General features: G+C 38.8%; 1 protein-coding gene across 2 annotated transcripts in view; it reads left to right on the top strand.

Moving 5' to 3' along the window:
* Nucleotides 1–24027, top strand: part of lars2 (leucyl-tRNA synthetase 2, mitochondrial) — a 98572-nt gene that overhangs the window by 7914 nt on the left and 66631 nt on the right. The window contains exons 2-4 of one of the 2 annotated variants that reach the window (XM_017714402.2): nucleotides 2148–2280; nucleotides 10054–10185; nucleotides 23744–23835. In XM_017714402.2, coding sequence (XP_017569891.1) covers nucleotides 2269–2280; nucleotides 10054–10185; nucleotides 23744–23835 — 236 coding nt within the window. In that variant the 5' untranslated portion in view covers nucleotides 2148–2268. Of the gene's footprint in view, nucleotides 1–2030; nucleotides 2281–10053; nucleotides 10186–23743; nucleotides 23836–24027 lie in introns of both variants that reach the window. The other variant, XM_017714401.2, reaches the window with a different exon arrangement.

Consider the following 24027-nt stretch of genomic DNA (forward strand, 5'->3'; position numbering starts at 1 on the left):
GGCATCCTGCAAGCTAAAGACTGTTCAACTCACTCAAAGCACTCCCCGCATTCAGTTTACACTCTTGTAAACAGACTCCTAGCATACTGTGTATTTTACTATGCACATTGCCGGCTGTTTTAAACAACATGCACATATGCATAGAACTTTTACAGTAAGCCAAAGCTATAGCTGACCCTTCTTACAAGCACAGGCTGATTTTGAATGATACACAATAAAGCTGATGCTCAAACTAATTCATTTTCGAGTGAACTAGATGTAGAGTGGTTTCATCTGCCTGAATTTCTCTTGAATTATCTTCTGGTCAGACACATACACAAGTGATTATAGTTGAAGCGAAACCAATCCACACCTGTATTTAAAGGATCCTTTTGACTGAAAGTTTGGGCACCCCTGGTCAAGTGACATGTTTTGTTGATTTTCACTTAGAAGGTTAACGCAGCCCCTGCAAAGAACACACTTCTGCCGAGTTTAACATATCGAAAAACATTAAAATATAAAATGTGCCATGACTTTTGCACAGACACTTTTTTCAGTTTTTTTGTACACTAAAATTAACCGGAAATGTGTGTATTTAAAAGTGTTCTCTGTATAGGATGTGTTAACATATTTTCACGCAACCAGTGGTGTTCAAATGTTCTTTATATCTCCGTAGAAGTGGTCAGTTTTTATAGCATTGCCAGTAGAATGGGATGCTCTGGAGCAGCCACATATGAGCCATGAGGTTACCACTGAGGAGCAGTGTAACTGTGTTCTCTGGAGTGATGGAGCTCCACCCAATACCTTTTGGATGTGTTGGAGTGGTGGTTGTGATCCAGAACTGATCATCCAACATCAGAACCTGTCATCACTAATGCTCTGATGTCTGTATGTAATCCAATTCTCACAGCAACACAACTCATCCATACACATCATAAATACGTTGGCATCCATTATAAAGCATCAGTCTATGCAGTACAGCACTGTAGATGTAAATCTGTTTCATAGTCTGGTAAGCATATTGTGTTTACGGATACTGAGGTCACATTGGTTTCCTGTTCAATGTGTTGTGATGAGCATTTGAGCTAACCTTGAGGTGGAAGCTTTGACAGTTACATTAGAAACTATTGAGCGGTGGTTCTCTTTCAGCAAGCGAATCTTTTAAAATAGCACACCTTTTCTAAAGCATAGTCATTTGTACCAATTTGTATTTCTATAGGGATTTCTAAATCATATTAGAGTTGCATACTTTTGTCATTATACCAAAATCAGATCATTTGCTTTCTTTGAACAGGTTTAAGGTTGAAAACGCTGCCACTACATCTGTTAAAAACTAAACTCAGCACCACATCTGTAGAGCTGGATTTTCTTTTCTGGTTTAAAGACTAAGCAAACCCCCTTCTGATGATCTATCTTGAAGGTGGGAGAAATTTGGGGTGAATTGTTGAGGGTGGGCTGTTTGAAATGTTTTGGCTAGCTGGTTTGTTCAAAAGGAAAACGGATAGCTGACACTGCTGCTATGAAGCCGAAGCCTACGCTAGCGATCAGGACATATTTGCGTAAGAGAAAACTAAAAGAACCCCACAGTGTGAGTTCTATCAAACTTAAGGATAAGTGTAAGTGTAATAACCTGCTCTGTGGTACTCTTTGTCTAACTAATAGTTTATTACCGTAGATTTTGAAACATTGCAATGATTGCTTTCAGCTACAAGAGCATTAATGAGGTCAGGGACTGATTTTAGGGGACTTGGCATTTGGCATGGTTGGAGTGCCATCACTCCAGACAACACTGTTCCACTGCTCCACAGCCCAGTGCTGGGGCCCGTCTAGCCTATTAGCACTGGACTGGACATATTTGGCTCACGTGCAGCTGCTCCAAAGCATCCTATTCTGTTAGCAAATACTTTTCTGTGGCGATTATAAAACATGGATTTTGTATGAGGTTGTATTGCACTATGTGTATGTTACCTGTTTTTATGTGTAATAATGCTTCTTCTTCTGGTGCTTCTTCTATAACCATGTGTAACTTAATAGTTAATTTTTTCTCCAAGGTCTCCAAGGTGTCTGATGCAGATGACAATGTGCAGGCTTGCTGCATGCTCTCTGGGTCTGGTGAGGCAGGGTCTACGCCTTCGTTTTCCAATTGCTCCAGCTCTCTGTCCCCTCAGGACCAATGTCCGGACCCTGCTCAGCGAGACTGGAGTGTGGGAGCGAGACTATAGGGCAGAGACCAGGCGCCAGGTGGAGCAGTGGTGGCACCCACGCATCCAGCAGCAATGGCAGAAGGAAATGAAGGAGCAGGTGAGCCATTGTGACAGTGAGGTGTTAAATTAGACATTGGAAGATTGTTGAAGATGGTTGAGGTTGTGAATTAATAGGCCAAACAAACTAGATGTCTAGGTTGGCTAACTCCATTCATATATAATCTGCTGAACAAATCTAGAGCCTCTAAGGCAGGGCTGCGGAACTGAGGGCCAGTGGCCAACACTGTCAGTTGATTTCCCTGCTCTAGCGCACCAACCAAACCTGGTAAATAACTGATGAGTTGATTCAGGTGTGCTTGAGCAAGAAATTGTGCAGGAATCTGGCCCTCCAGGACTGGAGTTCCCCACCCTTATTGTAAGGGCTGAGTTAAAGATACGTCCTCTGTCAAAGACCTTTTTTGTTTTGTGTTTTTTGATTAATTTTGATGAATATGACTCAGTTCAAGTCAAACTAAAGAGCTTTGTTAGCATTAGTTAGCATTAGTTCTCTGTGTAAGTTACACAATATATACACATTTGTAGACACCTGTATGCCCAATTAACAGTATTAGTAGGGACTTTGTCCCCTCTTTACTACAGTAGCAGCCTCTACTCTTCTGGCAAGGCTTGGAATATTGCTGTGAGGATTTGATTGCATTCAGCCACAAGAACATTAGTGAGGTCAGGGACTGATGTTGAGGGCCTTGGCATTGGGCATGCATAGAGCACCATCACTCCAAAGAACACAGTTCCGCTGCTGCACACCCAATTTATACCCCTCTAGCCGACGCTTAGCACTGGCCATGGCAATCTTAAGTTCATGTGCAGCTGCTTCAGAACATCTCATTCGATCAGCACTGCTTTTCTGTTGAGATTATGCAAGCTTTATATGTGGAGTTGATCTGAGTGCATCTTCACCTTGACAAATTCACTACAAGGGTGACTGGATACTTTTAGACATTCTGGACAGTTTTACCTGTAATGACTATGAATAATGCAGTAATATGTGAATGAGACTTTAAAGGTTTCTACGAAGATCTATCAGGGTCCTTCTTAGAAATTGGTTGAATTCCAGTTTCAGTTTTAATTTGTCCACTGCACGGAAATTGGAGTTAAGATTTTATGTATTTTGGCCTGCCGTAATCGCCTGACTAGCTCACTAAATTCTGTCTTAAAACTAGCATTTAATATGGTGTTTTTCCATGTTTTGTAATATTCTGTAGCACACCATTGTATTTCTTAGCCACACTGGTTTGACAGAATTCATAATTTTGTATCCTTTTAGTGTTTTCATTAGTCTCTCAGTAAAATACCCAGCATGCATACATAAAAACATCATACAACCATTGTGAGTGCCCCCCATGGTAATAAAGAAATCCTGATTGCGTAGCCACTAATGTAGAGAATAATAAGTACAGACAGGATAGTTGACTTCTTAGCAGTAATGTTGGCTATCTAACTTCCTTCTACATTAGCCAGGGGGAAAGATATCATTGCAGAACAGCCCACCAACAAGAATCCACCCCGGAGAAAGGGCTTCCTAGTCTGTAAACCTGAAAATCCAGCTCTAGAAACTAGTGTGACACCACTGTAGGAAGCAGGTAACCATGTTTACAACAGATGTATCAAAATCTTTCATTTTGGCTGGAGTGCCCCCTTAATAAAATAGAGTATAATAATAACTTTACAATTTTAGCTGTAAACCTAAAGTTTAACGTTGACATCTTAGAACTATTTAGTAATACATTTTACTGAACTTACTTACTGTAGTTTTTTTAAACTTTACTCACCTGAACTGAGAATCAAAATATCTGTAATATGAATAAATAAGCTGTCTGGATGTCATGGTATAAATATGAATGAAGCTGTAGGAATCCTTGTGCATTGACTGTATCAGTAATTGCTAATTTGCTAACCAAAAAATTAAAATTGGTTGTGTTTGATTACAAATGAGTGTATAATGACTACTACGCATTGCACAGACAGGCCCCAGTGCTTTCTGCTTTCTGTTTACACTGCGTTTTCCAGGCTAAAGAGACAGTATTGCCTGGATATTGTATAATGTCAAGGCCAAAGAGTAGTCACTGTGTGAAAGGACAGCGTGCTCGACTCCATGGAAACCTTTGACTAGGTAAAAGACTGTATGGATGCAGTTGCCCCACTGACCCTTCAAAAGACTGCTTTCTGGTTTTCAGTTGGACAGGACTAAATTTGGCACAGGTGATGTCAGATCTGCCAAAGAACCCAACAAAGTTAGAAATATGTGGACATCAGCTACTCGCCTTCCTCTCCCTCACATGGCTTGACTGCTGTCCCTCTGGGAGTCAGAACTCCCAGTACGTATTTAAGCTTCTTAAGCTTGTTAACAGTGCTTGCTTTGAAGGTTTATTACACTCGTGTTTGTAACATAGCCAGGCACTACTTCTTACTTGTGTTAGCCACCTATTGCAGGATCTACAGTAAGGGATTAACTTTGTTTATGGGAGCTCAGTAGCTAGCGATCCTTTACTGTATGAATAAAATGTGATGCTCACGGCCTCACTAACATGAAGGCTCAAATATCGGACACAGTATGTCATAAGATGATGTTAACCGAGTGGGACTTCATTTCATGACGCAGTTACGTGATGCAGACCAGCCCACCCCAACTCCTATCCTCCATAAGTAGCTTTTGCATTCTTGTCTTCTCATTGCCACCTTGGTTTTTTTGCAGTGCTTGTTGCTGCATTCGTAATGCAAAAAATAAAATGAATGAACTCTCTAGAGCGATGCCTGCTGTGAGGCCTTGAATGGAACATTTTAATAGTACATTTATAGTATAGTACATTACATGTACATTAATAGTCAGTGCTTATATGCTCATATGCAATCAGCAGAAACGAAAATGAACTCTCAATGCATTTCATAAAAAGTGCTAGTTTTTTTTCTCAGTTACAGTGATAAATTGGTTTATAGAAGCATTTAATGTGTTTTTTTTATTTCAGTTAAAAAACATTTGAGTTTGTGCTACAACACTTGCAACTTTTATAGCATCACTGCCGCATGCTCACAAATTTTATGTACAGCCGTGTCCTAGGTGAGCCCTAGTGCATGTGCCGAATGTCGCCAGTCTAGCCTTGTGCACAAATGCACAGACCTGATCACCGTGCACGCTCTACTACCTCAGGATAAGGGCAGCGAGATCTAAATGCTTTTCATTTGCATCTTTTAAATGTGTGCATAGACAACATCTACAAATGAGCTGCATTTCTTTCAGAGCTAAATGTGAACAGGGCCAGTGAGGACTTAAATTCTATTTCAAGATATGTTTTCATTGTTGAAAACAAACTGTTTTGTATAAAGCGTCATTTAATCTATTGCACTGCTTTTCAAAAAGGACCATCTTTATTCTTGGTATATGGAAGCTGGATAGATCGTCCATGGTGGCAGTGTTTAAATGAATCCTTAAGGAGACTTCCGCTGTCTAAAAATAATCGGACCCTTGAGATGATTAAAGAACTTTTTCATTTCTGCTCTTGTACATGAATCTCTGGTCTGGCTGAAGTTTCATGCACAGTTCTGTGTGCTTTGGGTAGTCTCCCCTGTTGTGTCTGTTGGATTGAGAAGAAGCAGCGTGGTTCTTTTTTTCTAAAATGTGTGCTACTGCACAGCGATGTTGCTTTTCCTTTACATTTTGAATGAACAGCTGTCGATAGGTCAAGTTCTATATCCCGACTTTCAGCCCACATCTCACCTCGGCTGTATGAGTGTCAACTACCTTGTTTCTTTGTGAATTTAGGGCAAGGCTTTCTGGAGGCTTGTGCTGAAGCAGTTGCCTTGTCGCTTTGGCAGCCTGTGAATAATTCAGGCCTCTCTTGACCTGATCTGATTAATGCTTCCCGGACCGGCGGCCTTCTTCAAGACCTTATGAATCATTAAACGTCAGAAACCATAGTGTGTGTGTGTGTGCAGGCTTGGCAGTGGTCGTGTAACTGTGCCAGACTCTCTCTCATGGGTCAGCTGTACAGAGTGGCTGTACCTTTTATGAGGGCACTTTATGATTCCACAGAAGAGCAAATATCCCTGACATCAGAATCCTTTGTGGTGGGAATAGGTTTCCACTGAGCATACCATGATATTAGATTACAACTTTATAGCCGTGCCAAGAAACACCACTGTGTGGAGGGAGGGCAATATAGCAAAAAATGCTACTGCATTAAACCTAAAGGCAGTTTCACAATATGCGATTATTTATCATGATAATTAGCTTTTCTGAGGTTTGCAAGCAAGTTGGAACAGACAAAATGCACCAGTGAAACTGTAGTGTCATATGAAAAACAATAAGCATAATAAGGGGTGAGCTAGAGGTGAATATTGTGATAAAATGTTCTCACAATATACATTTTCATGACACATGGTGTCGTGATTGATTTTTATCCAATATTTGTCATAGTGCATTAAATCCAGTTAAACAGGCCTAATTTCGCTCTCTTTAAAATGAAACATGCAGTTGGTCAGTGTTCTACAAGGACTGACTATGCATAGTACCCAATGTCTGAAAAAGTTGGGACGTCATGTAAAATGTAAATAAAAACTAGATGCAATAATGTGCAAATCATTTAAACCCTATATTTTATTGAAAATTGAAAATAGTACAAAGACAACATATCCAATGTTGAAACTGAGAAATGTTATTGTTTATTGAAAAAATATTTGCCCATTTTGAATTTCATGTCAACAACACATATCAAAAAAGTTGGGACAGAGGCAACAAAAGGCTGTTAAAGTTGTGTAATGCTAAACAAACACCTAGTGGTTGATTGGTAACAGGTCAGTAATTGGGTCTAAAAATTGGGTATAAAAACATCTCAGAGAGTCTTTTAGTAGTAAGGATGAGGGGGGGGCTCTGGTACATATGTTATGATATATAATATCATTAAAAGATTCAGAAAATCTGGAGAAATCTCTGTATGTAAAGGACGAGGCCAAAACCCAGTATTTGCTGGCCGTGATCTTTTGGCCCTCAGGCGGCATTGCATTAAAACCAGACATGATTCTGTTGTGGAAATCACTGCATGGGCACAGAAACACTTCTGAAAAACACTGTCTGTGAAAACAGTTCATCACTGCATCCACAAATGCAAGTTAAAACTCAAACACAAATAAGATACTAAATATAAACAGGATCCAGAAATGCTGCCACTTTCTCTGGGCCCAAACTCATTTAGAATGGAGTGAGGAGAAGTAGAGAAGAACTTAAAGAACGCTGGCAACTTCATGTATTCGTACAAAGACATTGGAAAAAATATAAATATAAATAAATACATAATTTGTTGACATTAAGAAGGATGCTTTGTTCCCTCTATCCACCCAACATTTCCTGTGCCACAGGGTTGCTACACAACTCCAAAGCATAATATATCCACCCCTGTGATTAACAGTTGTCAAGATGTGTGTCTTAAATTTTGCTCCTTTTTTTCTGCAAACACATTAAAATCTGTTTAATTTAAAAATTGTATTTAAAATAAAAAAGAACTTGACAAGTAAATTGAGGAAATATTGGAAATTCTACATGATTTCTAGGTCACTATTCAAATTGAAACACATTTGTGCCATTGACCATGATGAGGCATTTATACAAAAAGGCCTGATATTAGAAAGTACAATGAAATATTTCTATTAAATTAGAAACTAATGCAAAAAGGAACATTTTCAGTACAGGTCTTAGACTTTTACACCCCATTGTATCTTTAATGAGTGTAACCAAAGAGTTTGATCTTGTTTCTAAAACACCTCTGGCTTATTACGTTGTTTTGCATATTTCAGATGCTGACTTGTGATGAGATCACAATTAAGGTTACCTTCTGATGACTCTACCGTGTAGATGATATTTGTGCGACAGCACTGCACAGTGAACTGCTCCATCATTATCCAAAGCCAGCCCAATCTTCCTATATGTCCATGGAAGTGATGTGGGGGTTTTGCTTTGCATACTTGAATAGTCTATAAGCAGTTCGATCAGAGAATTATGTTGGTCTTCGAGACCTTGTCATGACATCAACAGTTCTCTTACACTTCCATTTCTCATTGACATTTCAGACAAATGATTGCAAGCAGGAAGTGTTTAAATATATATTTTATAATCTTTTCTTGCTTTGTCTGTTATCTTTAGTTTCAGATCCTTAGTCAGCTGATTACACGAGCCCATGGTTGTTGAGTAAGGACAACACCCTAAGAGGTTAAAGTGTCACATAATTTAATATGTTCAGAAATTGTCTACAGCTGTCTTAGTCAAATAACTCAAATAAGCTCTGTGACCTAAAAAATAAAAAAACAATCCTCATATCTGAAGATACAATAAACTATCCATAAAAACATTTTGAAGATTTGCTTCAAGTGTGCAGATAAAAAAATGGAGTCAAACTATCACAGCGTATCATATTGTGTTGTATTGTACTGTATTAAACCTATATTTTGTTTCAGATATTGTACTTTTATAATGTAGATTGATATAATGAAATGGGAAGCATTACCATGTTAATGTTTTAGCCTCTCTTTTTTTGCTAGATTGAAAAATGTACTGAAATGAGACACTACTGTGTTGTAGCGAATCAAATAATGAATCTTATGCATCATTATACCTTTATAAAGCTTGTAACTACATGTTAACAACATGTTTTTTATAAGCCGTTTGTATAGATGTAAATTAATTCAGAGTGGTTTGGTGTGAAGTGCTCCATTCTAGGCAATCAGAACAGAAATGCTCACAGTGGGGGTGATAGGAATTAGATGTCTGAAGCATTAAACGCCTCTAAAATCTCCCTCATGGAAAGTTGTAGCACTAAATGGGTGTAAGTATGCTGCCTGATGTCTAAGACATTGTTATACGGTAGTTTTGAGACAAGCTTTTGGGCTGCAATGTATTTTAATTCCATTCATGGCAGAGAGGTACCTACAGGGTGTTGGATAAATAAATAAGTAAATAAAAATTCAAATTTTTCACTATTTTACTCTAATACCTCAGAAGTGTAGGTTCACTGATGGTTTTGGAAAGTAAATAAAATGGCTGTGTGTTAGATATTGTGACCCCTGGTTTCCATCAACACCACTACAATGAACTTTACCTCAGACCCCTCTGAAAGAAAATTGGCAGAGTTCCCAATAAATGTTTGCAGAAGACCCGACAAAAAAAGTAAAACCGTAGGGACCATGATGAGAGGTTTTGCATTTGATAGTGTAAAAGGCTTCTTGAGTCTCCGTTTGTCTGCTCTTGACGTCCCATTAAAAAGCTGATCCATTATCTCAGCTCTCTCGTTTACAAATTAACAAATGCTGAAAATTATGAGGATAAAAAAATGTCTTCTTCTTCTTTCGGCTGCTCCCTTTAGGTCTCGCCACAGCGGATCATCTGCCTCCATCTTGCCCTATCCACTGCCTCCTCTACTTTTACACCAACCATCTCCATGTCCCCCTTCACTACATCCATAAACCTTCTCTGAGGTCTACCTCTTCTCCTTCTACCCGGCAGCTCCATCTCCAACATTCTTTGCCCAATATATCCACTATTCCTCCTCAACACATGTCCAAACCATCTCAACCTGGCCTCTCTGGCTTTATCTCCAAATGAGGATAAAAATGTGCTTGCAGTTATTCTTTTTACTCACACATTTTATTCACAAGAACCAGGGAAGATTTTCTTGGTCTTGGTTTTTTGTTCAGTTTGGTCTGTGAATAATCTAAAAGCTTTGTTTTTCTTTTACGTTGAGAGCTGAAACCGTTTAAAATAGTGCGACTGAAATGTCTCTGCGATACAAAAGGTTTTTTTTCCTGTTTATTTTCTCTTAACACTCAGAGCTCCCAGAAGAAGAAGTTTTATGTCCTCTCCATGTTTCCATACCCGTCTGGTCGGCTACACATGGGCCATGTGAGGGTCTACACCATCAGCGACACCATCGCCCACTTCCAGCGCATGAGGGGTCATAAGGTAGCTGTGTGGAGAGTTTCTCTGAATCGCATTTATCGTCCTCGCGCTCATATACACACACAACTCTGAGTTCTTTTTCTGCCTGCCTACGCACATACTCGGCAGCCTGGGTTTTGTCCTGTGAAGCTCTTTGGTCAAGGTCTTCTGTTTGCCGTCATTATGGTTTAAAGTCAGAGGCATCTGAATACATGGAAGATTTATAAAAGCCTGTTTTTGATTGCATCTCAAGCCTAATTGATGAGGACTGCTGTGTGCCTAACCCTTTGACGTTAGTATATTATACTGATGTGTATAATCATCACTCAGCCTAACTTTCTCTCTCTTTTGCTCACTTTATTCCTCCTGTTCCCTCTTTTTACTTAAAAGGGAGTTCAATTCATTTCACAATATTTTTCTGCTAATTATTGAATCAAATCTTTGATGGGTGCATATCACGGAAAACTGAATTTTCCTCACTTCCTTGAAACATAACAGTTTGATTTAGTGTGTAAACAGTCCATATAGTTCATATATAGAGATTAACAAGCAAAAATAACCTGCTTTGATTTCACTGTTTCTGTGATGTCATGGAAAAACAACAGCAGTTCACTCCGCCTATTCACCCTGAAGTTATAAGTAGGGCTGGTTTGTGATTGAATCGCATTACATGCTAGCCAATCAGAGCAGAACCTCATTTCCCAAAAAGTTGGAACATCATGCAAAATCTAAAATAAAACAGAATACAAAGATGTGTAAATCATTTAAACCTATTAAATTAATTTAAATTAATTTGAATTAAATAGTACAAAGACAACTTCTCAGTGTCAACATTTGATATGTTGTCTATTTTTAAATGAAATAAAGGGTTAAAATGATTTGCACATCACAGTTTTGTTTTGATGTACATTTTCCACAATAGCCCAGCTTTTTTGGAGACAGGGTTGTATATTGTCTATATACTGTCTTGAAAGTGCAGCAACAAAAACTAGGTGGGATAAAGAGAGGTAAAAGTAAATTCTGACTTTTTTAATATAAGAAAAACTCACAGATATTATAAGTGGACCTCAGAGAAAAAATAATGTGGTATATAAATGTAAACAACACCATTTAGAGCAGTTTGATGTGAAATGCTCTGATCTAGAGAAGCTTACATAGTAATCGTGTGCCTCTGGAAGCTTCCTGCGAGCAAGTAATGGTTATGAATGCCCTGCTTGATGCCAGGAATGTTGTTTTATGGTAGTTTTAAAATAAAAATTTGGCCTATAACACACATTTTGGAATTAATTCATGGCAGAATGGTGTATGCATGGCAGTGTAAGGCAAAACAGCCCCCCCCCCCATTGTTGGAAGAAAACCTCGTATCTCCAAAACGATAACTTTACAGGAGAAGGAAAAACGTACTTTTTTAAGTATGTAAGTGTATGGAACCTGAATTTTTTTGGGTTGTTTATTTTGGTCCATTTATCATGAAATTTACACACAATATAAATGTTAAAAACTGAAAAATGACAGAAATGGATGAAGAATTTCGCATTAAAACAACCAGAATGGCTTTGTGTACATTTGCTGAATTTGAAAAATCCTTTAATTTTCTTAATATTCTCTCTCTCTCTTTCTCTCTTTCTCTCTCTCTCTCTCTCTCTCTCTCTCTCTCTCTCTCTCTCTCTCTCTCTCTCTCTCTCTCTCTCTCTCTCTCTCTTGCTTTCTCTAAATCTCACTCACAGTTGTCTATTCTGTTTTTCTTACATTTCCCTCTGTGTGCCCTTTGAGTCACCCCATCAGTCTTGCTGTCCTCTACGTGACCAATCCCACTCTGGTCCAAGAGATGGGCAGCAGCTGCTGGGTGTTGTAAACACAGAGCTTAGTGTAGGTGATGATTTAATGGGCCTTGACCAAGTGCTGGCACAGTCAGAGAGGCAGCGGCAGCACCGTGCTGCTGATTGAATTGGAACTGACAGCGTTCAGGCAGGTTTTCCTATTAGGGGAGGTCTGAGAGGGGCGAAAACAGAGGAGTGCTAATGGCTTTATCACTCTATAAACTTCATCTTTGATTATTAGAGAGCGGGTGCCTGTTGGTCTAGGTAGTATGGACAAATTTGATCGCAATATGGTTTTTCAGTATTGATAATTATGTACTTGTATTATGTACATGTATCTTCTAGTGCTACATTTTGAGTATTTTAAATCATGAAAAAATCACATTGCGCTCATTTCATTCAGTGTGCTTTATATTCATAAAAGCAAAAATATTGAAAGTAAAAAAAATAAAGAAAATGTGCTTGTGTAAAATACAGTACAAAGACAGTACAGCTTAAAGGAATCAAGCGAACAATTTAAAAGTTTAAAAAAAATAAAATGAACAGGAAGTTAAAGATAAAGATGGAAATGTTATTGAACCATTACAGTAGTCCACCCTGTTAGAGATGAAAGCATGGATGAACTTCTCTAGATCTTGTTGGGATTTTTGATTCTTGCTATATTTTTAAGATGTTAGAACGCTGTTCTGCTGATTACTATGGCTAACTGGCTGCTAACTACTATGGTTAGTGGAAGTGAGATCTGAGTCTATTAGAACACCAAGATTTCAGACTTGGCCTTTGGTTTTAGAATCCTGGAATCAAGGTTTGCACTAATATTAAGTCTCTTCTCTTTGCTGCAGAACACAGTGATCCCAGTTTTGTCCTTAATTAATTAGTCATTTTTTTGCCTTATCCACTTATTTGTGTTCCATGCACTGACAGTGAGTCTAATCATCTGGCACCTGTGCATCATGTGCGTAACTTTAGTAACCAATGTTGCTGTCACAGAATTTACCTAAAGGGTACAAAGATTGAACAAAAAGGGTCCGAGAACTGATCCATGAGGCACACCATGTGACATAACTGCTCTATTATATTCAGATTCATAGAGGATTTATGGCTCATTCTGAGTTATTTTTCTCAAACTAACAACCTTTTTTCTGTCATGTGTCTAAGCTCTTGGCGGCGCTATCCGTGGTGCCCAGGGAGTGGTTGGGGATTAGGTGCCTTGCTCAAGGACACTTCGGTCACTCTAACCTCCACGCAATATGTATCATAATATTTAGTTCTGTTTGATCAATTGCATGTTTCACTACAATGTTCTTGCAGTGCTGCTGGAGTTTTTAAACACTTACTGTCCCCTCTATTAGACACTCTTACCTTGTTGGTCCACCTTGTTGATGTAAAGTCAGAGACGATAGCTCATCTGCTGCTGCACAGTTTATGTTGATCATCCTCTAGTCCTTCATCAGTCGTCACAGGACGCTGGCAGCTGGATATTTTTGGTTAGGGGACTATTCTCAGTCCAGCAGTGACACTGAGGTGTTTAAAAACTCCAGCAGCACTGCTGTGTCTGATCCACTCAGACCAGCACAACACACACTAACACACCACCACCAGGTCAGTGTTACTGCAGTTCTGAGAATGATCCACCACCCAAATAATACCTGCTCTGTGAGGATCCATGAGGGTTCTGACCACTGAAGAACAGTGGAAAAGGGGGCTAACAACAACAGATGGACTACAAAGTGCACCTATACAGTAAGTGGAGCTGATAAAATGGACAATGAGCATAGAAACAAGGAAAATGTTCAGAATGTTATGCCTGATTGGTGTATATTGTCGTATCGGCCACCCCATTACAGCTTTTTACAAAAGGTTTTGTGGTTGTGATAAAAAGATACCCTATAATTACAACATTCTTTTGGAACAATAGCATCTGTTCTGATATGTTAACAACACATTGGTTGAAATTCAAGCTTTTGCTGTTAACACTGGGTCGAAAAACAGAGTGACAACATTTTATGGAAAATGGATCTAACGCATATTACTGTTATAAACAAATAGCAGTAAAATGGGAAAAATAGTTTGTTTATTTGTTTAATAACTAATAATTTTTGTTTCACCTGAAAAAGGAAAAAAAGATGTTGGCATGCATGCCAGGTAGTGAGATGTCGTCACCTTGCACATTTAGGAAGTCTGTTGAGGAGCTAATGGGCAACATCATTACGGTGAAGTTCATCTGTTCAGTACGTTCTTTCCCACAAGACTGTCAGTGATAATAAGTATCATGTGATTGGCATCTGTCTTCTGTCTGTTCACCGTAGCAATCAGAGCGTTCATTTGTGACTCTCGCATTTACTCTGCTGCACACACAAATCAGTTGTCCCCGTGGTTTACAAATGAGGAAGTGATGCTTGTGGAGAGACGAAAGAGCTCGTCACTGATTCTAATCGGTGCATTTTTAATTTTTAATCCCGTTTACGTCAGCTGTTAAGCTCACTCGCTCCCTCATCGCGCAGGCAGATGAAGAGGTGCTGCTGGAGCTCTTGTAGACAGTAGCGTGCAACAGAGTCTCCTCAAAGTCTCCTCTGTCCTTCACCTCAGAGTTTCTGCTTTTGTTATGCAAATACTTCCGTGGAAGGAAAGGCTTGCAGTCCTGATTTAAAGCTTTGGTAAATCTTGCTAAAAACTAGTTGTACGGTTTAAAAATCGAACGCAAGAGTATTTATAAAGATACACAAGTCCATCCATCCATCCATCCATTTTCTAAGCCGCTTCTCCGTCAGGGTCGCGGGGGGATGCTGGAGCCTATCCCAGCAGTCTTCGGGCGAAAGGCAGGATACACCCTGGACAGGTCGCCAGTCCATCGCAGGGCAGACAGACAGACACAGACAGTCACTCACACACTCACACCTAGGGGCAATTTAGCACGTCCAATTGGCCTGACAGCATGTCTTTTGGACTGTGGGAGGAAACCGGAGAACCCGGAGGAAACCCACACAGACAAGTCTGTTACCTAATTGTTTTAGAAATCAAACATAAAGACACCTGCTAATCTGAAGTTTCATCTGAACACAAGTATATTAACAAGGAGCTTGTCCCTAGTTTGCTGCACCAACAGCTTTGCATTATATATTGGAACATCACTGTGAGGATTTGATTGCATTCAGCTACAGGAGCATTAGTGAAGTTAGATGAGTAGTTTTGGATCTCCACTCCACTCCGACTCATACCGGAGGTGTTGGCTGGAGCTCCATCACTCCAGAGAACACCATTCCATTGCTCCAGAGCCCAATGCTGGGGGGCCTTTATGGGGATACTTGGCATTTGGCACAGTGACCTCAGGCTTTCTTTGGAGATTGTGCAAGTTCCATAGCTGAACATCTGGGTCAGTGTCTTCTTTGAGGAAAAGGAGAAAAATTAGGTCCAAAAAAATCACAGGTGTTTCTGTCCATCCTTCAACTGTGAGACAACTCAACACTAAGTCGGAAAGGATGTGTAGCTGTCAAGAATAACTCTAATAATAGTCTCTAATAACTGTGTAGTTGCACATGAATGACATGCAATAACACTGTAGCTACTGATGTTTTAGTCAGTACAGTTGGTACAGATGGTTTACAGAAGTACAGCCTATGTAATTACACATGTGTATCTTCTACACAGGAGCTGTAGTGTAGTGTTGAGGTTACACTTTAAAATAAGTGGTCAGTTCCTATGTAGTTGTTATGTAGGTACTGTGTAATAATGGAGGGGTAATATAGACATCGATTTGGGGTAATGAAAAAAGTTACATTTTAAGATAAGGGGACGTCTGCTGTTCTGTCACATTACAGAATGGTTTGAAGGTGAAATTGGTTACAGTATCACAGCACTAGCAACGTGAATGCTAGCTAAATGTTGGGAAAGCTGGCAGATTCTGTTTAAGTAATGTCTTAATGTAAGTTATTACATCCTTCCTTTCACTGCTAGAAAGAAAAACTGCTGTGCAGGTCTGATTACAAATGTAATTTTTTTATTACCTGTGTGTAATTACATGACAGAATAAGCTGTTTAAGCTATTAAGACACCCTTGTGTAATTACATGAGGTGTATGTCTGCAATTCATCTGTAACAGTTACTAAATCATTAGTAGTTACATTGTTTATGCTCATGTTGTTCACATGTAACTACACAGTTATTAGAGACACTTAATATAAAATGGGACTGAAAGTGTATGTTGCTGAATAATAACTTGCATTTAATGGCCATTTTGACTGGAAATGAAATAAATGAATGGGAAGTCTTTGACTTTTCTACAATGCTGTAATATATATGCTCAAAAACTTACTTATTCCATTTCTTGCTCGACTAATCCTCCCCTATAGCTTTTGTATTTGGTGCTGCATCTCTTGTCTTGTTGACATTGTAACCCAAGGTAGCAGAGCTGGTTAGTAGAATGGTTGACTTTGTTTTGCTATATATCCCTACAGTCCATGCAGTTGTCCTGCAGCGACCTGCCCCACACGGCCAAGGCAGCTCAATGCATTTCAGCAGGGCTAAGGAGTGTAGAGTCTCAGACTGGCCAAATCAATTTTTCAATTTGAATCTAATCAAGCATGCGTTTCAGTTGCTGAAAGGAGGCTAAAGTCAGGCACTCTACAAAACAAACAAGTGCTGAAAGTAGCTGTAGCCAAGGCTTGGCAACACACAGACAATATAGACCATTTGTTGATATCTGTGTATCACAGGCTTTTATGTGGGTTTGGGAGTTTGGCACTATCTTGCTTTATTTGCTGCAAATAGCTTGTACTAAACTAAAATGAAAGTCCACAGGGAGCACTGTTGTTTTATGTGTATGTCCATAATTATGACCATAAAATGTGTCCACAAATACCTGGAAATAGAGGTGACATTGCTGGAATATTCAGGACTGTGCAAATGTCAAAGACCACCTTTCATTTATTCAATTTCAAGTCAAATTGACCAATAAGTTCATTTTTCAGCATCAATCAAACGAGCAGAAAACATATATTTAACTCTCTACTGCACGCATTATGAGAGCAATTTAAAAAAATGTATTCACTTTTCTTGCATAAAATGGTTCTTCATTTTTTTTTTGCACCCGTTTATTAAATTCAAGACTATAATAATAATAATAATAATAATAATAATAATAATAATAATAGTATTGATGTGTGCAGGGGTCCTTTTGGAGTATGTTGTCTTAAGGCAACATTGTGTGACAATGGGAAGAAATGACATAGAGCCGAGTTTCCTGAAATCCTGAGATCTTTCTTGTGGCTGGCTAAATCCATTCCACTGTCACACAGTGTTGCTTCTAGGCAACATATATATTTCTGCAAATTCTCATAACAAAACAAATTGATCAACAACATTGTGCAATAGAGGGTTAACAGAAAAAATATGAAGTATAAGCAACTAAATATGATTTTAAAATGTTCAGTATGTAGTGTATTCACTATTTGCCTTTCTTTTAGAGCGTCCAAGCTTTCAGGGGACTTGCTCTCAGTTTTTTGAAAGAAAAAATCAATTATTTTTTCCACACTTCCAAACATCTGTCATTGGTTGCATTGCAGTTTTGTGCTGTTTGTCTGAGGGTGACAGTTTTGGTGGTCTGCCAGGTCTTCTGTGGTCGTTAGGAGTCTGGAATTGTTTGGAAACAGTCTAAAAAACATGTTTGTTTTACTTTATGACCTTCACTGTATTTTTGTAAATATATGCTCATACCAATTTTGATGCCTGCAGCACATTCCAAAAAAAAGTTGGGATAGGAGCACATTTACCACAACAATGGTAAACAAATGAAGAGCCACCCCCACCAAAAAAAAGTTCACGTAATTAAACCGGCCATGAGTTACGAAACGTGCACATCCTCATTAGCAGCAGTAAAGTTGTTTTATCAGTTTACCCCTAGCATTCTGTGTGCTGTCCTGTTTTCCATGCTCGAGGCTTCCTTTCTTGTCAGATGCACTATGAGGATTTTTTTGTTCTGAGGGAGCTTGCAGGCTTATTCAGAATATATTTCGGATCAGTAATTGCTCGTTCCCTGTTTTAATCAGAGTAACGTTAAAAGACAGAAGCCAACTAGCTGTGAGTCAGAGGAAGTAGATATGTGAGTTTTCTTGCTCAAAAAATAGACCTGGAACGCAACAGTTTAGCTAAATTAATCTCAGATGCAGTATTTTAGCCCTTTTTGTTCCAGAAACTGAATTTTCAGCTTTGTTAAATCACACATTAAATAAGGGCAGTAATAACATTCAGACATTCTATTAACATTAAAAGTAGCCTTATTAAAAGAAAAGAGGCGATGAAATGACTTTTTTTTTTTTTTGTCCCCCCAATTTTTTTCCTTTGACTTTCCTGCTCCTTCAGTACACGAATAGAAACATTTCGCTAACACTTTATTTGAAGGCTACCTACATTAGGACTTCATGACGCATTCATAAGCACTGAATAATGTGTTTATGAAGCACTACTTGAACATTTATTAAGTGCTCATGTCGGTTCTCGCAACCTGACATAAGATGTTTTATGAAATAAATGACATTGTACTGACATAATAAGAATAAACGTTGAACATATTTACAGCACTAAACATATTTAAAACACTGTACATAACTATTTATGTCAGCATTCTTAAGACGACATTGTACTGACATCAGGTTAAATGTGCCTGGAAACTACCCCCTCTTCGCTCCATGGCATGGATAAGATGACTGATGCAATTATGTATAGGGTTTAAATGTGTTTAGTGCTATAAATATGTTCAACATTTATTCTTATTATGTCAGTACAATGTCATTTATTTCATAAAACATCTTGTCAGGTTGCGAGAACCGACATAAGCACTTAATAAATGTTCAAGTAGTGCTTTATAAACACATTATTCAGTGCTTATGAATGTGTCATAAAGCCCTTATGTAGGTAGCCTTCAAATAAAGTGTTACCAAAATTTCTATCTCATCTCCTCCAAAATGTTTCTCAAAAATGAATGTTTGTGCCATTTTTTTAATTTTTTGCACATATTTCACTAGAGTGAAAGTGATGCAAACACAAATGCATTTGTCTGATGCAGTCGTTGCTAGATTGGACAGTCTTTGTAGAACAATGACAAAATCCTATCCTGTCTAAAGAGAAATTGTTGCGCATTTTTCAATTCAGAATGCTGGGCTGCTGGGCTGGACTGTGTTGTCGAAACTTGTCAGGTTGGAAATAACAATATCAACGTCGCACAGTTGCAGAACAAATATCATTTGATAGCAATTATGCTCGCTAAATGTGCTAGTTTAACACAATTTTGAGTATTGCACTACAGTTCCTTATTAGCATTAACAGAATTTTGACATTGGCTGGTTCTTAGCAGCAGTTGGTATGAATGAACGGGGCATGGATGGGTCAATTCCTCATCGTTATGTTTCATTTTTCGTCTAATATCTGTTTTACACACCTTGTGAATGCAGTGCTGGAGCTTTGTGAAGAGAGTGAAGCTGCTGAGGCTGATGTGTGACTGCATGTTTGCCACACGCCGTTCATTTATTCATGCTAATGAACACACATAATGAAGGTGCTGCCATTGGTATTGTGCAAGAGAGTGATGAAATGTCCTCAAAATGTCCAGAAGCTACCTCCAATTTTTTTTGGTGGGTCAAAATAATGGTTTATTTAATTATTTTCCTTACTTTCAGTACAGTAGTTTTCACACCCTCTTGGCTTAATAGCATTCAGTGCTTTGCTTAACAAATAAGGTGCAGCCAGTTACCAAGGATACTGATTCTCCCAGTACAGCCTGAGTGATAAAGCACCTAGTGTCGCGCTCTCTCTCTCGCTCTCTCTCTCTCGCTCTCTCTCGCTGTCTCTCGCTCTCTCTCGCTGTCTCTCGCTCTCTCTCGCTCGCTCTCTCTCGCTCTCTCTCTCGCGCTCTCTCTCTCTCACTCCCTCTCGCTCTCTCTTGCTCTCCGTCGCTCTCTCTAACTCTCTCTCTCGGTCTCTCTCTCTCTCTCTTTCTCCCCCTTTCTTTCTTCTCACCTTTCTAAGCTTTCTGCCTTTTCCATCCTCTTCTCATCTCTCTCTCTCCAACAAGAGTAAAAATAGGACTCTTCTCTTCCGTTGTCCACATGTTTTATTGTTTCAATACTCAGAGAAGAAAGCTAATTTTATCTAATGGACAGGGAGAGAACGAGTGTCGGTAGCAGGGACAGTTTAGGGGAGTGTATATGTCACAGACGCTAGGCCAGATACATGTGAAATCCTACACTGGGGAAACTGGAGGCTGTATACACACCTCATTTCCAAAAACACTGGGATTCACTATTGTGCTCATCACCTTTTCTTTGAACCATTCTTCCATGATGCCCTTCTTCCATTATACAAGTCTTCAGCAGCACAACCATACAGGGCCTTCATTGTCATATTTTGCACTTTGCAATGCACCACACATTTTTTGTGTGAGACAGGTCTGGACTGCAGGTTGGACAGTGTAGCACCTGCACTCTCTGATTATGCAACTATGCTGTTGTAACACCTGCAGACCGTGGCTTGGCATTGTCATGTTGAAAGCATAAATGTCCCTACAAGAGATGTATCTTTCAGTGTTATTGGTCCTCACATATGAGTAAATTAGCATGTCCTGACCACAAATACACCCCTCATACAACAACAGACTGTGACTTCCACTGGTAACAGACTGGATGTTCCTTTTTTTCCTTCTTTGTCCCAGAGAAAGAACATCATTTCCATAAACATTATGTAAGGTTGACTTGTCAGAGCACAGTACACATTTCCACAATGCATCGGTCTGTTTAAGATTAAGCTTCAGAGATGATGTCGGCATTTCTGGACATTTTTGACATATGTCTTTCACTGTGCATATGGCCTTAACATGCATTTGTAGATGCAGCAACAAACTGCTATCTAGGGGATAGATCACGGACATTCAGCTGTGGTTTTTGGCCTCTCCAAACTCACAGAGATTCCCTGATTCTTCCTGCATTCCTGGAATCTTGATATTATGCACTGTAGAAGGTGAAATACCTAAAATCTTTGCATTTGCTTGTTGAGGAACAGTGTGCTAAAACTCTAGGATTATTTGCTGGCTTTTAAAATTTATTTATATATATTTTTGGTTGAATTGCCAAGCCACAACCCGTCAATGACCATCATTATTAAAAGACAAGGTCTTTCCCAGATGCTCCTTTTATGCCCAAGCATGATTTTACCAGCTGTCTAAGATGTTTTTTGAACATTTCACAACCTTCCTAGCTTAAAATTGCCCCAGCTTTTTTGGGACATGTTGCAGGCATCAATTTCAGAATAAGAGTATATTTCCAAAAAGCAAAGAAGTTAATAAGGTAAAGCATTAATTATCTTGACTAAGGTTTGTATAAGAGGCTCAATTCTACATTAAACACTGCTATACTTGGACCACCACCGGAGGCTGTAATTAGAGAAGTTTATCTGATGCTTTTTTCTTTAAAAAACGTTAAGATTTAAAGTGCGCTTTTTTTTAATGATGCACTTCACTTAAGATGATCATCTAAAAGTAGTCTGTAATTTTCAAGCAACTAAACTGCTCTACTACACCACAAATTCATAGCTAACAACATCACACTACGTAAGTACTACTTCAGGATAGATTTGTTACAGGATTAGATCAGATTCATTCTTTTTTTCCACTCTGCTAATCACTCCAGCATTTTCTAAAACTGATACTTGACATATCTGTAAATCATCACTGTCCAAAGAAGAATACGCATTTCCAAAAGGAGAAGACAAAAACTTACTTTGCTTTTAATGTAAGTTAATGTAGAGAAATTGTATTCTAAACAATTTTGGAGCTTCTAGTGCTCTACTCTTCATGAAATTCCATCCATCCATCCATCCATTTTCTAAGCCGCTTCTCCGTCAGTGGGGGTGCTGGAGCCTATCCCAGCAGTCTTCGGGCGAAAGGCAGGATACACCCTGGACAGGTCGCCAGTCCATCGCAGGGCAGACAGACAGACACAGACAGTCACTCACACACTCACACCTAGGGGCAATTTAGCATGTCCAATTGGCCTGACTGCATGTCTTTTGGACTGTGGGAGGAAACCGGAGAACCCGGAGGAAACCCACGCAGACACGGGGAGAACATGCAAACTCCAAACAGAGAGGTCCTTGGCCGCCCGGCTGAAATTCATCATGTAAAATACTTTTTGTTTACTTTTTTTTTGTTGTTTACTTTTTGTTTACTTTTGGATCATATTACTATAAGTATTGCATGCCACAACGCATAGCTGTATATCAATGGGTGGCTCCATTATTCATGGATACAGAGGCTGTAAGTGTAAGAGATCTTTTCATAAGGTCTATATAACAGTTCCTCTGCTACCCCTAGACACACGATGCAGAGTTAAAGCTCAGATGAAGTTCAGATCTTGCAATGCAGGATGAACATTGTGAACTATTTGTTATTCACATATCAGCATGTTCAGACGAATTGCAGTGGAGCATCTCAATCCAATCATATTAGATATTTTTGTGAATAACACATGAGAACACTGAATTTAACATAGTTAAGCGTAAAAGGATATCTGTAGTTGATGGTTAAGTGATTTATTTTTGTGTTTTATAGGGTTCCTATGGATCCTTAAACAGTCTTTTAATGTCTTCAGTTAGATTTTTAAAAACATGCAAGGTTTGAAATGTCTGAAAATGTCTTAATTTTGCCAATAAAGCTTAGAGAGATAAATCTGTAAGATGATGCTTGAAGACTAAGTTAAAAAGGGTAGAATAATATGCCCACCAAAAAATCCGGTCGACAGAAGTCCTAAGATCTGAACATGACCACTGATGAAGGGCTGCTGGATGGCAAACTTGATAACATAGTCAAACAAAATGAAAAAGAGAGAAATTCGGAAATGGTCTAGTGTCTACGACATATATCATGAGTGTATCTAGTATATATACAGCCACGCAAAAGTTTGAACACCCTGGTCAGATTACAGGTTTTGTTGATTTTCTAAGTGAAAAAGCAGTTACACATTCTCTATAGAAATCACACTTAAATGTGATGTTTTAGTGCCCAATTATTAGCTATTTATCATGAATATGAATATATAAAATGTGCCATAACTTTTGTACAGGCCGCATTTTAGGTTCTTTTTTACCCTCAATATGTTAAATTCAGTAAATAAACAGTAATTGTGTATTGAAGTGTGGAGAAGTGTGCTCTCTGTAGAGGATGTGTTAACCTATTTTCACTTACAAAATCAACAAAACATGTCTTTTAACTAGAGTAGCCCGAACATTTGAATGTGAGTGTATATTTTCTCCAACCAGTATATGATATATTTGAGTTTGTGTATGATGTTGTGCAGTGGAACTGACATTATTTTTTATCTTTAATGGTTGAAAAAGGTATTAAAAAGCATTTAAATTTGTGCAGCAGTCTGATGTGAGTTAACAAGCCACCATTTGGCCTACAAAATTATATTTCTTTTAATTGAAATATTTTCAAATACAGCTCTGATGTGAGCCACTTCCCTGTGAGTTTCAGCTGCTGGTGTGCCCACATTTTCTTTGGTTCTAGCTTGCACACTAACAAGTTAAACACTTACGAAACAATACATGATTTTTCTTCATTCAATCTAGAACCTACTTTCTTTTCTTAAGTTGTGAAGTCCAGTATGACGAAATACATTGTTAGACTTCTCTCAGGTCAGGTTGATCCAGAGTCAGGTCACAGTGGTCAGTGCTGCTCTACAGGACTAAACTCTGGTTGTGTTTGTGTCTGGCGGCAGGTCCTGAATCCAATGGGCTGGGATGCTTTCGGCCTTCCTGCGGAGAATGCTGCCATTGAGCGAGGTCTGGACCCTGAAGTCTGGACTAAGAGGTAGATGTGTTTTCTTGGCTTTGTTCTTGTTATTTATTTCTCCTGAAATCCATTTACGCTGATGTTTTATGTACCAAAAGTAGTCATGATTAATGTAGTTAAATTTTTCTTAGTATTAATTTACCATGGACTGTTTTCACAGCTTAATATCTGTATTTAATTTTGTTTTGCGACTGTCGGCGGGCAGCACGG

This window comes from Pygocentrus nattereri, chromosome 3 (assembly GCF_015220715.1).
Source record: "Pygocentrus nattereri isolate fPygNat1 chromosome 3, fPygNat1.pri, whole genome shotgun sequence".
NCBI classification, from domain to species: domain Eukaryota; kingdom Metazoa; phylum Chordata; class Actinopteri; order Characiformes; family Serrasalmidae; genus Pygocentrus; species Pygocentrus nattereri.